At 40.8% G+C, this 16699-nt stretch overlaps 1 protein-coding gene across 19 annotated transcripts in view; it reads left to right on the plus strand.

Annotated features, from left to right (window-relative positions):
* The window catches only part of SYNE1 (spectrin repeat containing nuclear envelope protein 1), a 472944-nt gene that overhangs the window by 419578 nt on the left and 36667 nt on the right, over positions 1-16699 (plus strand). For all 19 annotated transcript variants that reach the window (XM_082633720.1, XM_082633725.1, XM_082633723.1 and 16 more), the window contains one exon: positions 9273-9435. In XM_082633720.1, the coding sequence (XP_082489846.1) occupies positions 9273-9435 (163 nt within the window). The remainder of the gene's footprint in view (positions 1-9272; positions 9436-16699) is intronic.

The following is a 16699-nucleotide window of genomic DNA, read 5'->3' on the forward strand; positions in this document are numbered from 1 at the left end:
TTTATGGATCTACTAAATTTGTTTGAAGGAAAGTAGTGAGGTATATATATGAAATAAGTAGATATATATGTGTATATGTATGTATGCATATGACAATATTAAGAAGCTGGACAACTGGATTTCGTAGTAGAATCCTTCTCAAGAAAGGTCAAGTGTGCAGGAGACACACTGGACTCTGAAGGGGAACCAGAGTGAAGGGACTTACAGATTCACTGGGCTTACTAAACTTACACAGACATGTGACACCTATAAACACCTATTTTGAATTATAACCCTGTATGCTACCAAAAGGAGTGTTGCTCAAACTTCTTAGTGATAAATAAAACTATTGTGATGCTTCACCCAAGGATTTCCTTTAAAGAAATGATGAAAAAAAATGTGGGACATTTCTCTTAAAAAAGAGTGATCCTCGTCCTGCAAATACCAAGTTTAATAGCTCAAGGATGATGTATGGGGGCCTTATCCCACACCTTCTCGCAGTTCACATCCGCTCCCCTCAACACACACACAATGTATTTTGCTATTTGTAGTCAACTACATTTTTTTTAAAATGAGAAAGGAGCACCACTTAAGCGTTCACCCTCCCTGACTACTACGATTTACACGTTCATTTGAAAGAGGAACTTGCCCCTAATAGACTGTATGAACAAGCATTTCCACATCACGATGCCCTTGACATATTGCACTAACTGCTCTGACTATTGGAATTCCTTCAATGTTATACAAGATTACTAATCCAGTAAAATATTTGGCTACTGTAGACAATATCCAATGGAACAGTGTTTACTTATACCCCTTTGTGCTTTGGATCTTTTGATCATTTTTGTCAGTGAATTTTGAACCAAGAAAATGAATGAATTTTAGTCCTTAGCAAATAGATCATTTGCAAATGTTGGACCTAGAGGAAAATTTAAGTATACATTTAATATCAAATAAATTAAAATATGTTAACAAAATAAGCAATATTTTAGTTAGAACACTAATTATTAATGTTTAGCAGACATTTAAATAGTACCCAACTTTGTGCAAGGCAACAAGCTTAGTCTGGCAGCCAAAAGTGGAAAGGGAAAACCCAAAGTGGAAATTCACAGTTCCAGCTTTCCAGGGAACTTCCCATGAGGAGGAGGAAGGTGAGCATAAATAATACCAGGAAGTTCGAACAAGGGTAAGAAGGAAGCAGGTACTGAGTGAAGTACCCTCCCAGCCTCTAGGTCCACACAAAACCCTGATGATGTTATGAATTTTCTTTAAAACCCCATCCCAAAGCATAGTCAGCATTCAGATCCTATCAGACCTGAAGACAGGAAGCTGATCAAGTGGGAGAGTTTCCTGAGAGGACATTCTTATTGGGATAAAGCCAAGATGGACATCAGTGCAGTGAGCCATTCTTCAGTCCTATTCCAGTGGGTTTATTGATTGTAGACTGTCCTTTCCATCTGGGACACTAAAGCAGGATGGCCAAGGTCATGTTAAATCCTAAGCCCGTACCATGGTCGTTGGTAGAATATGTACCCTGAACTTTATACCCAGTAGCTGCTCAAAAACTGTCATTCACTGACTGACGCTCAAGTGAATTTTGTCTGACATATGAGAGAAATGTGAGTGGGTTGTATGTAACAGTTCTTGGAATTATTTTTCAAGGCTAATGCCTTGAAATGCCCTAGAGACAGAGTACAAATTGTACTTATAAAGCTAATTAGAAAAGTATTATCTTGAATGGAATTATGAATTATGATAAACATATTGCAATGCATGTTTTCTGTACCCTATCAATCTTATATACTGTGAACATGAACATAATTTTTTAAATACACATTTTTTAACACAATATAAGGTAATGCATCTCAGCATGCCTTTATACACTGATCAAATATAGGGAATTTTATTATAATTAATGAAATACAGATATTATTATCAAGAACCGACCATCGTGAAAATACTTTTAAGCATTTGTATGACAGAGGAAAAGTGATGGTGTCATAACTAGATTTTCATTTGAGAGAGAAACATTGATTTACAGAAACTGTAATAGAAGTGATGATATCCATTTTAAGCAATTAAAAATGAATAAAAATTCTCAAAATACTTTGGTTATGAGACAGGTTCTTCAGAGAGGTGGCTCCTGACCAGAGAAGCCTATCATAGTCATCTGGGGAGGCACGGAGGGCGGGGAGAAGGTGGGAAGAGAGTTAGCAGTGGCACGTGTGGATGGAAAGCACCCCTAAGTGATCCAGGACCGGTCCTAGCTTGAGAATCACTTCTTTACTATCTGGAAGTAATAGAGTGGAGAAATAGCAGGTGATTCTGAGTGCAAGTTGTCTGTCTTTGAGAACATTCTATTGCAGATCCCTGCCTTGAAATATATCACATCCTAAGAGTTTTGGGGGTTTTGTTTTGTTTTGTTTTGTTTCTTGGCTGCACTGCGCAGCATGCGGGATCTTAGTTCCCCAACCAGGGGTCCAACCTGTGTCCCCTGTAATGGAAGCTCAGAGTTTAACCACTGGACTGCCAGGGAAGTCGCTATCACATCCCTAGATTTTTTTTTCTTACAATTTCATTTTATTTTATACTTTTTTCTTAACATTTGTATTGGAGTATAATTGCTTTACAATGGTGTGTTAGTTTCTGCTTTAGAACAAAGTGAATCAGTTATACATATGCATATATCCCCATATCTCTTCCCTCTTGCGTCTCCCTCCCTCCCACCTTCCCTATCCCACCTTTCTAGCTGGTCAGGAAGCACCGAGCTGATCTCCCTGTGCTATGCGACCGCTTCCCACTAGCTATCTATTTTACATTTGGTACTGTATGTATGTCCATATATACACTACCACTCTCTCACTTTGTCCCAGCTTACCCTTCCCCCTTCCCGTGTCCTCAGGTCCATTCTCTAGTAGGTCTGTGTCTTTATTTCCATCTTGCCCCTAGGTTCTTCATGACCTTTTTTTTTTTTTTTTTTTTAGATTCCATATATATGTGTTAGCATTACGGTATTTGTTTTTCTCTTTCTGACTTACTTCACTCTGTATGACAGACTATATGTCCATCCACCTCAATACAAATAACTCAGTTTCGTTTCTTTTTATGGCTGAGTAATATTCCATTGTATATATTGCCACATCTTCTTTATCCATTCATCTATCAATGGACACTTAGGTTGCTTCCATATCCTGGCTATTGTAAATAGAGCTGCAATGAACATTGTGGTACATGATTCCTTTTGAATTATGGTTTTCTAAGGGTATATGCCCAGTACTAGGATTGCTGGGTCGTATGGTAGTTCTCTTTTTAGTTTTTTAAGGAACCTCCATACTGTTCGCCAGAGTGGCTATATCAATTTACATTCCCACCAACAGTGTGTGAGGGTTCCCTTGTCTCCACACCCTCTCCAACATTTATTGTTTGTAGATTTTTTGATGATGGCCATTCTGACTGGTGTGAGATGATATTGCATTGTAGTTTTGATTTGCATCTCTCTAACGATTAATGATTTTGAGCATTCTTTCAGGTGTTTGTTGGCAATCTGTATATCTTCTTTGGAGAAATGTCTATGTAGGTCCTCTGCCCATTTTTGGATTGGGTTGTTTGTTTTTTTGATATTGAACTGCATGAGCTGCTTGTAAATTTTGGAGATTAACCCTTTGTCAGTTGCTTCATTTGCAAATATTTTCTCCTATTCTGAGGGTTGTCTTGTGGTCTTGTTTATGGTTTCCTTTGCTGTGCAAAAGCTTTTAAGTTTCATTAGGTCCCATTTGTTTATTTTTGTTTTTATTTCCATTTCCCTAGGAGGTGAGTCAAAAAGGATCTTGCTAGGGCTTCCCTGGTGGTGCAGTGGTTGAGAGTCTGCCTGCTGATTCAGGGGACACGGGTTCGTGCCCCAGTCCGGGAGGATCCCGCATGCCGCGGAGCGGCTGGGCCCGTGAGCCATGGCCGCTGAGCCTGCGCGTCCGGAGCCTGTGCTCTGCAACGGGAGAGGCCACAACAGTGAGAGGCCTGCATACCACACAAAAAAGGATCTTCCTGTGCTTTATGTCATAGAGTGTTCTGCCTATGTTTTCCTCTAAGAATTTGATAGTGTTTAGCCTTACATTTAGGTCTTTAATCCATTTTGAGTTTATTTTTGTGTATGGTGTTAGGGAGTGTTCTAATTTCATTCTTTTCCATGTACCTGTCCAGTTTTTCCAGCACTACTTATTGAAGAGGCTGTCTTTTCTCCATTGTATATTCTTGCCTCCTGTATTAAAAATAAGGTGACCATATGTGCGTGGGTTTATCTCTGGGCTTTCTATCCTGTTCCACTGATCTATATATTTATTTTGTGCCAGTACAATACTGTCTTGATTACTGTAGCTTTGTAGTATAGTCTGAAGTCAGGGAGCCTGATTCCTCCAGCTCCGTTTTTCTTTCTCAAGATTGCTTTGGCTATTCAGGGTCTTTTGTGTTTCCATACAAATTGTAAAATTTTTTGTTCTAGTTCTGTGAAAAATGCCAGTGGTAGTTTGATAGGGATTGCATTAAATCTGTAGATTGCTTTGGGTAGTAGAGTCATTTTCACCATGTTGATTCTTCCAATCCAAGAACATGGTATATCTCTCCATCTATTTGTATCATCTTTAATTTCTTTCATCAGTGTCTTATAATTTTCTGCATACAGGTCTTTTGTCTCCTTAGGTAGGTTTATTCCTAGGTGTTTTATTCTTTTTGTTGCAATGATAAATGGGAGTGTTTTCTTAATTTCACTTTCAGATTTTTCATCATTAGTGTAATAGGAATGCCAGAGATTTCTGTGCATTAATTTTGTATCCTGCTACTTTACCAAATTCATTGATTAACTCTAGTAGTTTTCTGGTAGCATCTTTAGGATTCTCTGTGTATAGTATCAAGTCATCTGCAAACAGTGACAGCTTTACTTCTTCTTTTCCAATTTGGATTCCTTTTATTTCTTTTTCTTCTCTGATTGCTGTGGCTAAAACTTCCAAAACTGTGTTGAATAATAGTGGTGTGAGTGGGCAACCTTATCTTGTTCCTGATCTTAGTGGAAATGGTTTCAGTTTTTCACCATTGGGGACGATGTTGGCTGTGGGATTGTCATATATGGCCTTTATTCTGTTGAGGCAAGTTCCCTTCATGCCTACTTTCTGGAGGATTTTTATCATAAATGGCTGTTGAAATCTGTCGAAAGCTTTCTCTGCATCTATTGAGATGATCATATGGTTTTTCTCCTTCAGTTTGTTAATATGGTATATCACATTGATTGATTTGCATATATTGAAGAATCCTTGCATTCCTGGAATAAACCCCACTTGATCATGGTGTATGATCCTTTTAATGTGCTGTTGGATTCTGTTTGCTAGTATTTTGTTGAGGATTTTTGCATCTATGTTCATCAGTGATATTGGTCTGTAGTTTTCTTGTGACATCTTTGTCTGGTTTTGGTATCAGGGTGATGGTGGCCTCGTAGAATGAGTCTGGGAGTGTTCCTCCCTCTGCTATATTTTGGAAGAGTTTGAGAAGGATAGGTGTTAGCTCTTCTCTAAATGTTTGATAGAGTTCGCCTGTGAAGCCATCTGGTCCTGGGCTTTTGTTTGTTGGAAGATTTTTAATCACAGTTTCAATTTCAGTGCTTGTGATTGGTCTGTTCATATTTTCTATTTCTTCCTGGTTCATTCTTGGAAGATCCCTAGAGCAAAAGACATGTTGCTCTTGACCTTTTTTCCAAGCAGATACCTCTTTAGTTGAACCAAGTTGACACCTCGGAGATGGAGACATTTTGCTTATTTGCCATTCATTTCTATTAGGAGCAGTTTCAGCAAGGTGACCACATGTCCTGAACCAAAAGGTGGAAAGTATAAAAAAAACTTACAGTCCATAAGCAGAATTGAATTTTAAGTAAGGGTGGTACCAGAAATCTTTGATCATGTGCTCCTCCTCCACATCGCCTTTCATTTTAGAGCCATCTATATACATACATCCAGTCAGCCATGTCAGGCCCTCAACAGGGACTCAGTAGTCGATTTTTGCTACTATTACTTGGTAACAATAGAGTTGAGAAGTACTATCTGTGTCCCTCCCAAATTCCTGCTGACACCCTGCCCTCACTGGGAAATAACTTTTCAAATCTAATTTATCTATCCCTGCTCTATGCCCTTGATCTTGCCTCCTGTGCATCCTTGCTCCGTCATCTGTATTCATCTGTAATTTCTCTCCTTTTTCTTCTGTCTTTGGCTCCTTCCTCATGAGTTCCTTTTTCTCTGCCTAAAAACATTCTAAAGTGATTCCAAAACATTAAACTGCATTAAACAAAACAAACAAACAAAAAATCAATTTTTTCTTGTAGCCAGATCATTCTACAGGATTCATACCGTATTTACCTACCTTTGCTGCCTACTTTTTAAAAATAATTAACAATCCTCTTTCATCATAAGTTTATTTCTCTCAAATGCATCCTGTTTTCTGTTTCCATAGCCCTTGCTGAGCTATTCACTTAGGGTCAGCAGACCTCTTCTAATGAATGGCTCTTTTTAGGCCTCATCAAATACCTTGCTCTGCCTTTGACAAAGTAGACCCATGATTCCAACCTTAAGCATGCCTAGGGCTTACTTGGAGTGCTTGTTACGTGTAAGTTCCCTGGCCACACCCCCTGAGGTTCTGACTCAATAGGACTGGGTTGGGGTCTAAGAATCTGCATTTATGTGAGGCAAACCAGGTGAAATCTAATGAAGAAGGCATTCAAATCACACTGTGACCAACACTTCCTTCTTTTTTTAAATTATTTTTAATTGAATGTATTTGACACACAACATTGTGTAAATTTAAGGTGTACAGCTTGTTACTTTGATACACTGATATAATGTAATATGATTGCCATTGTGGCGATATTTATCACATTACAAAATTAGAGTACAATATTGTTGTTTATATTCATTTTACTGTGCATTAGATCTCTAGGGCTTATTTACTACTCGTTGCAAGTTTGTACCCTAAAATACCATCAGTCTTATCCCCCGCCCACCACCAATTCTTTCTTGAAACATTTCCTGCCTTTAGTTTTATGCTACACTTCCCTGCTTCACCTCCTTCCTTTCTGATTATTTTTTTCTTCAACTGTGATTCCTCCTTCTTTAACCTTTTAAAACTCATTCTTTTTAGTCCAACCCCTTTCAGGATGAAACACATCCTTTCATAGGGCTTCAACTCTATGCCAGCAGTATGTAAACCAATGCAATAAACTTCATCGTCTCTTCTGGACCTGAGAACTATATTTCCATACATGTCTAGCTGATCCCACAGACTCATCATACCCCAAACTTAATGCACCATTAATCCCAAGAACTTGCTCCTCATTCCTGTATCCTTTGAGGCAGCAGCATCTATCTAGTCACCCAACTGGAAAAGACATCATTTCTTAACTCCTCCTGCCTCACGTCATGTCGGTTCGTGAATTTAGCAATCCACTCCTCACCTCTATCCCCACTGTTTCCAAGTGTAGGCTTTTTTTTTTGCGGTACGCAGGCCTCTCACTGTTGTGGCCTCTCTCATTGCAGAGCACAGGCTCCGGACGCACAGGCTCAGCAGCCATGGCTCACGGGCCCAGCCGCTCCACGGCATGTGGGATCTTCCCGGACCGGAGCACGAACCCGTGTCCCCTGCATCGGCAGGTGGACTCTCAACCACTGTGCCACCAGGGAAGCCCCAAGTGTAGGCTTTTGATGCAAACTGCTTGGACTATTCTGTGTACTTCCTGAATGAGCTCTTACCACAGCCTTGCCTCAGAGTTATGCACTCAGAATCAAAACTGATCTTAACATTCCTGTGCTAATAGATCTTGGGAAAGTTCTTATTTATCTTTGAAACTACATACAAATCCATTGTCATGTCACTGCGGGAGTTTTATAATCTTGCTCCCATCCACCCATCAGTCTTACCTCTTCCTCTAACCACTTCTTCTCTCTTTCCTGTTTCTCTTCCCCGTCTGTCCACCACTGATCTCCTTGGCATTGTGACACTATTTACCTTCACAATCTTGCTCTTCTTCATTATGTTTCCTAGACCAGAAATGTTCTGCTTGGCTTGTAGCCACCTCTCAAGATGCAGCTCACATGTCATTTCTTCACTTTCCTTCCTTTCTCAAAGTCTAAGCTCCTCAAAGGCAAGGATGAAACTTTAGTCATCTCTGTTTATCTGTCACCTAGCACCATACATGTTGGTGGGAGGACTAAAGAAATGAACAAATGGTAAATGAATGAATAATTACTGAACATGGCCAGACAGAATTGATCACTCTTTATTTATTAGCCAGAGACTTCGTTTACTTCTTTAGTTTAGTTCTTACCACACTTTGTTATATTTCATTCTTTCCATGTTCAGATTTCTGGTCAGGTTGTACATTTCATTAAGAAAATATTCACATCTTATTTCTTTTGTCTTTCTGGCATCTTATATATAAAGTGTCCACAGATGATTGTTAGAGAAATGACAATTCTTAAAGGAATGAGTTTTTACTCCTTCCTGGCGAGAATGGGAGAATAGTTATTTGTCGTTATTTTCTAAGCATGCTATGTAGCAAATACTATACTGAATTAGGCTCTGCAGGTGGAAGATTGGGTACCTGCCCTCTGCCACTTACAATCCAACAGGTCCTTAGTTACCTTTAACGTGATATGGCATCATTAAAGCTCAAATCGTGTAAGTGCATGTGATAACTCACCGATAGTTTTATCTTCAGTATGCTTTCTTCTTTTGACTGAGTTTCTGCCACAATATTGCTGGAATACATCCCACAGGGGGTGAAATGATTAGAATCATGGATGTGTAATCTGTTTGGTGGCAATCCATTGGAAAGGTTAACTTTTTCCTCCCAGTTATTCTTCATAGTAGTATAAATTATATTATTTGCAAAAGTCAGGCAGTACAGATTATATTATTTGTGAAAGTAATAATTTATGTGACAACCATGAGGTTTCTATCACTGTTATATTAGTATAGCTGTGCTGAGTATAACCAGGGTTGATATTTTTTTGATGTTGCCCATGTACTGGCACCCTCTGTCATTCACCTCATTTAAATCTCACAAGTACTCTTACTTCATTTCCATTTTATGGACAAAGAAACAGAGGCACAGGAGGGGTGTACAACTGCCCACAGTCACACAGCCAGTAGGTGGCTGAACCAGGCTGGACTCTGGCTTTAGACCCAGTGCTGGCTTCTGCTCATGAGGGAAACATGAGTGAAGCCTCTCACTGAAGTTGATGTCTCTCCTTCTCTGCCCACAGGGTAAAGAAGCTGAAGGAGACTCTGGTCGCCGTACAGCAGCTGGATAAAAACATGAGCAGCCTGAGAACGTGGCTGGCCCACATAGAGTCAGAGCTGGCCAAGCCGATCGTCTACGATTCCTGTGACTCAGAAGAAATACAGAAAAAGCTTAACAAGCAGCAGGTAAAATGTAAAACAATGGAAGGAAAGTTAATAGGTTCTTGAAAATCTGTTCTTCTGGCCAGAATAGAGACATGATTGTGAGATGGTGAATTGGGATGGAAAATCTGGAAGAAGCTGGGCAGGACTGGTGAGAAAGGGAAGGCATTGGCTAGAGAGGTGTTTGGGGCAAATAAGTTCCATCTCCTCACAAAGTTGACTCTTAAGAAGGTCTGCCATCATAGGGTTAATGTCACTGGTCTGCCAAGAAGCCATCCTAAGATGGTAGGTTAGGTTGAGCTGCAATAATGTATCCAGAACAGTGCTGACAGTTTTGTTTATTTATTTGTGGGTCGCTAACTCACAACCATGGACTTAGAAATGAGCCTTTTTTCTTTTTTCTGCATACAGCCTTTGGAGAAAGATCACAATGCATACTTAGAGTTTTTAGAGTCTAACATAATTTTATTTTGCAAGGAGGATTGCATGACCTGCAGACCCCATACTGTAATGTCATCTTCATGTGTGTAGCAAATACAGCACAATACACAACCCAGCAAAGCAAAAGAGGGTGACCCTGAAAAATACATACAGAAGGGATTTTCACTTCCCACTCCCCTTGCTTATTCTTACTCAGCACAGTAGACTCCAGCTGTCAGTAATAAATCCCCCATAAGAAGTATTGCTACTTCATGCTTTTAGATTGTCCTTGAAAATTCTGCCTGCACTCTGGTTATTTCCATTACATTAAGCCATTATATTCAAGTTGCTTAACTTTAAAAAAATGTATAAACAGACCTATGTCTTCAGTCCTATGAAGTAGTTTATGTATTTTATTTTACAAAGAGAACAGTTATTAAAATACAGTTTTTAGGTGTTGGATGTTTAAATTAGCATTTATTTTTCAAGAAATTGTTAGCAGGACATTTTTCAATTTTCTGTAAGATTAAAACCCTCTGATGGACTCTCTGATGTTTGAAATTCTGATGACTAACTCTGGGGGTTGTGGTTGGCCTCCAGCTTCCCACATTCTCCTGGAGAACATGGTAATGATATCTACATGTGACAAGAGTTAAAATGCTAATGACCAGTACTGTAATTTAGCAAATGTAAGAAAATCAAAACAGTATCTAGTTAAGTATGGGAAATTGATTATACGCATCTGTAGTTGCAGCCACTACTAAAACCCTAATAAAATAAAAGGTCAAAACCCACAATGACAAAAAGAACAGAAGAGAAGATGATAGAGCTGCCAGACATCCGAGAGAATTTGGAAGGTGGAAAGTAGACAGATGAACAGCGATGGTATTAGCAGAGTGGAGGATGGAGAAAGCTGATTCATGCCGCAGAGTTCCCAAAACGCTCACCCAGGAAGTGGAGCTATCAAGTCTGTGGGGCTTTAAAGGGAAAATGGCGTGAAAGTCTGAGAAAGGAATGGTGAGATGAGCAGATTTCCCCTAAGCCCAGCTAGTCAGGCAGCTCTGCTTTGTTGACTCTCTGGAGAAGGCCATCCTGAGGGACTCGGAATTCGATGACACAGGATGCCATCTGTGCTGGAGCCACTCTGTTAAAAACAGAGGGATTAAGTGAAAGACTCTGTGCCAAACCCCACAGTATCACCTCTCACGAGGTCACTAGCCAGGCTTGCGCTGCAGCCAGGATTTACACAAGAGTTTCAAAATCCAATTCAGTTATTCTGTAAAAGTCCCCCTGCCCCCAAAATAAAGTGGAAAGGAAGAAATTACCAAAGTAGTAATGCAGAAAAAGAATTCCCAAATTGAAAATTTACACACTTCTAGAACACAAACCCTACAGGTGCCCAGGAAAATTAAAAACAAAGCTATTATGAAATTTTAGAACATGGGGGATAAAAGAAGATTTTAAGCCTTCCAAGATGAAAAAGTTGGATTTCTCCAAAACAATGATGGAAGCTAGTATACAATGGCGGAATGCCTTCAAAAAGCTGAGAAAAATTTTTTATGATTTAGAATATTATATCTGCCATTTAATATATAAAATATTTACCTTCTATGCACACATTCACAAGAAGCTAATGAAAGATATGCTCCATATACTGAAATGAGAGGAAAAATAATATTCAACCCAGGAGAAGGAAGTCCCCAGGATGATGGTAAAGGAAAGTCCCAAATGACAGTGGTACTGAAACCTAGGAAGAGCCTGTCCAGACAGGAGTAGGGAGTCTGGGTGCTCTAAGAGGAACATCTCCAAGGAAGAAAATAGTTGAACCAGATGACCTGATGGGCTTAACCATATCAGAAGGAGCTTTATTAGCACCATAAGAGAAAGAACAGCAGTTAGCAATATAAATTTTTTTATTGGAGTATAGTTGCTTTACAATATTCGGTTAGTTTCTACTGTACAGCAAAAGAATCAGCTATATGTATACAATCTATCCCCTCCTTTTTGGATTTCCTTCTCATTTAGGTCACCACAGAGCATAGAATAAAGTTCCCTGAGCTATACAGTATATTCTCATTAGTTATCTATTCTATACATAGTATCAGTAGAGTATATATGTCAATCTCAATCTCCCAATTCATCCCCACACACCCCTTTTCCACCCTGGTATCCATATGTTTTTGTTCTCTACATCTGTGTCTCTATTTCTGCTTTGTAAATAAGATCATCCATACCCATATTTTCAGATTCCACATATATGCATTAATATACAATATTTGTTTTTCTCTTCTGACTTACTTCACTCTGTATGACCGTCTCTAGGTCCATCCATGTCTCTACAAATGACCCAATTTCATTCTTTTTTATGGCTGAGTAATATTCCATTGTATATATGTACCACATCTTCTTTATCCATTTCTCTATTGATGGGCATTTAGGTTGCTTCCATGTCCTGACTGTTGTAAATAGTGCTGCAGTGAACATTAGGGTGCATGTGTCTTTTTGAAACATGGTTTTCTCTGGGTATATGCCCAGTAGTGGGATTGCTGGGTCATATTTTAAAGAGAAAAAGAGAGCGAGGGAAGGAGAGAGAGAGAGAACTATTGATTTTAGAAAAACAAAAAGTTATGTAAGAGAAGAAATATAACCATAGCATATTTTGTTGCTTAAATGTGAAAAGTATTAAAACACCATAATCATGCAAAGAAGTGATATTGCTCTAGCTATAAGAGGTGCTAAAATAGTCATTGGAGCCCTGTGAGTCATGTAGAAGTTTATTCCTTCTCTTCTGTAGAAGCACTGATAATGTCTAACATTTAAAAATCAAGAAATAACAATATAAATATGTTACTTAGAAAAACAGAAGTAAAAACCAGAAGACAGGGCTACAGGAGATGGAAATGGTTGTTTCTGGAGAAGAATCAGGAGTGAAATGAAAAGGGTACTACTTCATTGGAAGCCTAGTAGTAGTTTTTGACTTTTTAATATATTAATAAATGTTCATATAGCCTTTTAATTAAAATTTAAAGGTAAAAAAAACCCTGTACACCAGTAGTTAAAATTTAAGACTTTCTGCATTCCAATCCTGGCCTCACCACTTTTCTGTGTGAACCAGAGCAAAGTAATGAACTCTTAACCCTCAGCTACCTTACATATAGGTTGCTGATAATGAGTACACGGCTCCCTGTGTTATTGTAAAAGGGTAACAAGAAAAGCACTTAGCACAGTGCCCAGCATAAAGTGGGCGCTTAGCAAATTTTATTTTAATCATATCATATTTACTAGTTTCCTTTATGGAAATTGTTTGACCATGATTTTGTAAAAATTGTAGCATTTGGGGATCCATGTTTTAAAAGACAGATAAATAGTAATCTGTCTCCAAAAGGGAAAAATTCTGACAAATATTTAAATGGACAGATTAAATTGGTAAAAAATGCATTGTCTTCTATTTCCCTATATGGAGTTCCTGTATGTCTCTCTTGCCAATGTACTTAATTTTTATAGATTTAATTGGGCAGAAATATATATAGTCTTGAGATGGCTTCAGAGAATGTTTTGTCAGATTTCTCTGTGTTATAAATGAAAAAGAATGAATCCAGTGACACTATGTGACAATTTGAGACCATCACCAATGGAAGTTAAAGCTGAGACTAAAATTGTGATCTGTATTTGGGTACTTATCTAATTATAAGACCCCCTCAAACCTTATTTTATATATTGATCTGAACAAAAACTTCTGAGCAGAAGCACCAGGGGATTTTCTCCAGTGTTTACTGTATTAACCTGTTCAAGCTCCTGAAGGTAAATCTCACCAATTGGGGGCCCCCCATGACTGGGTCGGTCAGAGGTTTCCCCACTGAGCCTCCAACAGTCCGTTGATTAGAGTTCTGGGTTTCACACGCCAGCGCTGGTTCCCACAGTGGTTTCGCCTTAAGATCCTCCCCTCTGAGAGAGATTCAAAAGTATATGGAGGAGTGATGTCACCAAGACGGTGGCATAAGCCATTCCTGACTTAAGTCCCCATCACAAGAAAACCAACAAGCAACTATCCATAGACAGGACACCATTGTGAAAATCCCAGAACCCAGGGTGAGGCTGCAGCAGCCCTTGGACAACAGAGACCGGGAAGGACCACGTTAGAAGGTGAGAGGAGTGGCTGCACGCTGCCCACATCGCCTGCCCCAGGCTGGCACAGCACCGCACCAGAGCACCCCAGCCTGTGGTTTTTCCAGTTGGAAAAGAAAGGCCAAGGTGGGGAATTCCCTGGCCGTCCAGTGGTTAGGACTCCATGCTCTCACTGCCAGGGACCCAGGTTCAATCCCTAGTCAGGGAACTAAGATCCTGCAAGCCATGGGACGCGGCCGAAAATAAAAAAAAAAAGAGAGAAACCAAAGTGGGCAACCAGCTCCCCCAGTATTGTATGACACTTCCCAGGAAGCCTGCTTGGGTCTCTCTTCATGGGGATCACTAAGAAAATCTATGAGGCTCAGTCACGGGGGATCAGATAGAGATGGAGAAGGGGTGTGGGGCTTACAGCACCTGCACTCAGATCTTGGTGGATTGCATTCCTGCTTGCAGCTGCACCCAAGCAGAGATGCCAGCCAGCATCTCTGCTCATCAGCAGAGACCAGCGAGTGGCCCCGTCTAGCCTGCAAACTCAGCAGCTCTCCTTGATTTGGGTCCCCTGACAACTGGCATTACAGGCCTTGGAGCTCTTTCTACCCCCCGGCCTGGGAAGGGAGGCAGATTCCCAGCCCCACCCAACAGCTGAGCAGTCTCCATACCCCCCACCAGGAAGCCTAGCCAAAGAATCCAGGCAGCCATGGAGCCCACCCAACAGCCCTGCTTGGGCAGGGAGCCAAGCCAGAAGCCCTACCAACTGCTGAGCATAGCCTCTGGCCTTGCATAACAAAGGAGCCTGAACAGTGACCGTAGGCATCCTCAGAGCCCAACCTACAACCACACCCAGCCATGGAGCCCAGACTACCACTCTACTCAGTGGTGGAGTCCAACCAAGGGCCTTGTCTGATTGCTGAACACAGCCTGCAACCTTGCCTGGTCAGGAAGCCCAGCCAGTGACCCCGTCCAATTACCAAGCATAGCCTGCGACCCCACCCAAGAAGAAAGCTTAGACAACAACCCAGCTAGACCATGGAGCACAGTCTCTAGGCCCACTCACTGTGGGATTCAGCTGGCAGGCTCTCCTAACCAGAGAGACTGACCAGTAATCTTGCCCAACAGGGGAGCACAGCCAGCGATCTACCTGATGGCAAAGCCTAGACTGTGGCCCTGCCCAACTCCAGGGCACAGCCTGCAGCCCTGCATGATCACAGAGCACAGCCTGAGGCCTCACCTGAACACAGAGTCCAGCCAGCAGCACCTTCTGGTCTGGGAGCACAGCCTGAGACCCCATCAAGAGCAATTGCAGTGAGACTTCCCTGGTGGTCCAGTGGTAAAGCATCCGCCTTACAATGCAGGGGATGTGGGTTCAATCCCTGGTCAGGGAACTAAGATCCCACATGCCACGGGGCAACTAAGCCCACGCACCTCAGCTAGGGAGCCCACGTGCCACAAACTACAGAGCCCACGTGCCCTGGATCCTGTGCGCCACAACTAGAGAGAAGCCCACACACCACAATGAAAGATCCCACGTGCCACAGCTGAGACCCGACACAGCCAAAAAGAAATTAAATAAATAATAAATAAATAAATCTTTAAAAAAAGGCCAATTGCAGAGACCAGCTTGTAGCCCTGCCCAATCACAGGGTCCAACCAGTGGCACTGCCCTGCCAGGGGACGTACCCTGTGACCTCACCCAGTCAGAGGTGACTGTAGGGCCCAGCCAGCAGCACCCCCAGGCCCACCCCAACCTCAGAGCACGGAACGTTTTCCAGGAAAGATTATATGTTAGATCACAAAACTAGTCTTAATAAATTCAAGAAAATGGGCATTACATCAAGTATCTTTTCCAGCCACAATGATGTGAGACTAGAAATCAATAACAGGAAGAAAGCTGGAAAATTAACAAATACATGGAAATTAAACAACACACTCCTGAACAACCAGTGGATCCAAGAAGAAATCAAAAGAGAAATGAAAAAAATATCTGGAGATAAACAAAAAAAGGAACCCAACATACCAAAACATGGGATGCAGCAAAAGCAGTTCTAGGAGAAAAGTTTATAGTGATAAATGCTGCCATTAAGAAAAAATAAGGGGCTTCCCTGGTGGCGCAGTGGTTGAGAGTCCGCCTGCCAATGCAGGGGACACGGGTTCGTGCCCCGGTCCGGGAAGATCCCACATGCCACGGAGTGGTTGGGCCCGTGAGCCATGGCTGTTGAGCCTGTGAGTCCGGAGCCTGTGCTCTGCAACACTCGGAGAGGCCACAACAGTGAGAGGCCCACATACCACAAAAAAAATAAATAAAGAAAGAAAGAAAAAATAAGGATCTCAAATAAACAACCTAACTTTATACCTCAAGGAACTAGAAAAAAATGAAAAAACTAAGCCCAAAGTTGGCAAAAGGAAGGAAATCATAAAGAGTAGAGCAGAGATAATGAAATAGAGAATAGGAAAACAACAGAAAAGATGAACGAAACTGAGTTGGTTGTTTGAAATTATAAACAAAATTGACAAACTTTTAGCTAGAGTAATCAATTAAAAAAGAGAGAGGACCAAAATAAATAAAAATTATAAATGAAAATGGGCACATTACAAGAAATACCAAGGATCATAAGCGACTGCTCTGAACAATTATAAGCCAGCAATTTGGACAACCCAGCAGAAGTGGATAATTCCTAGAAGCATACAACCTACCAATATTGAATCATGAAGAAATAGAAAATCTGAGCATATCAATAATGAAAGG

This window comes from Mesoplodon mirus, assembly GCF_964341445.2.
Source record: "Mesoplodon mirus genome assembly, chromosome: 10".
NCBI lineage: Eukaryota > Metazoa > Chordata > Mammalia > Artiodactyla > Ziphiidae > Mesoplodon > Mesoplodon mirus.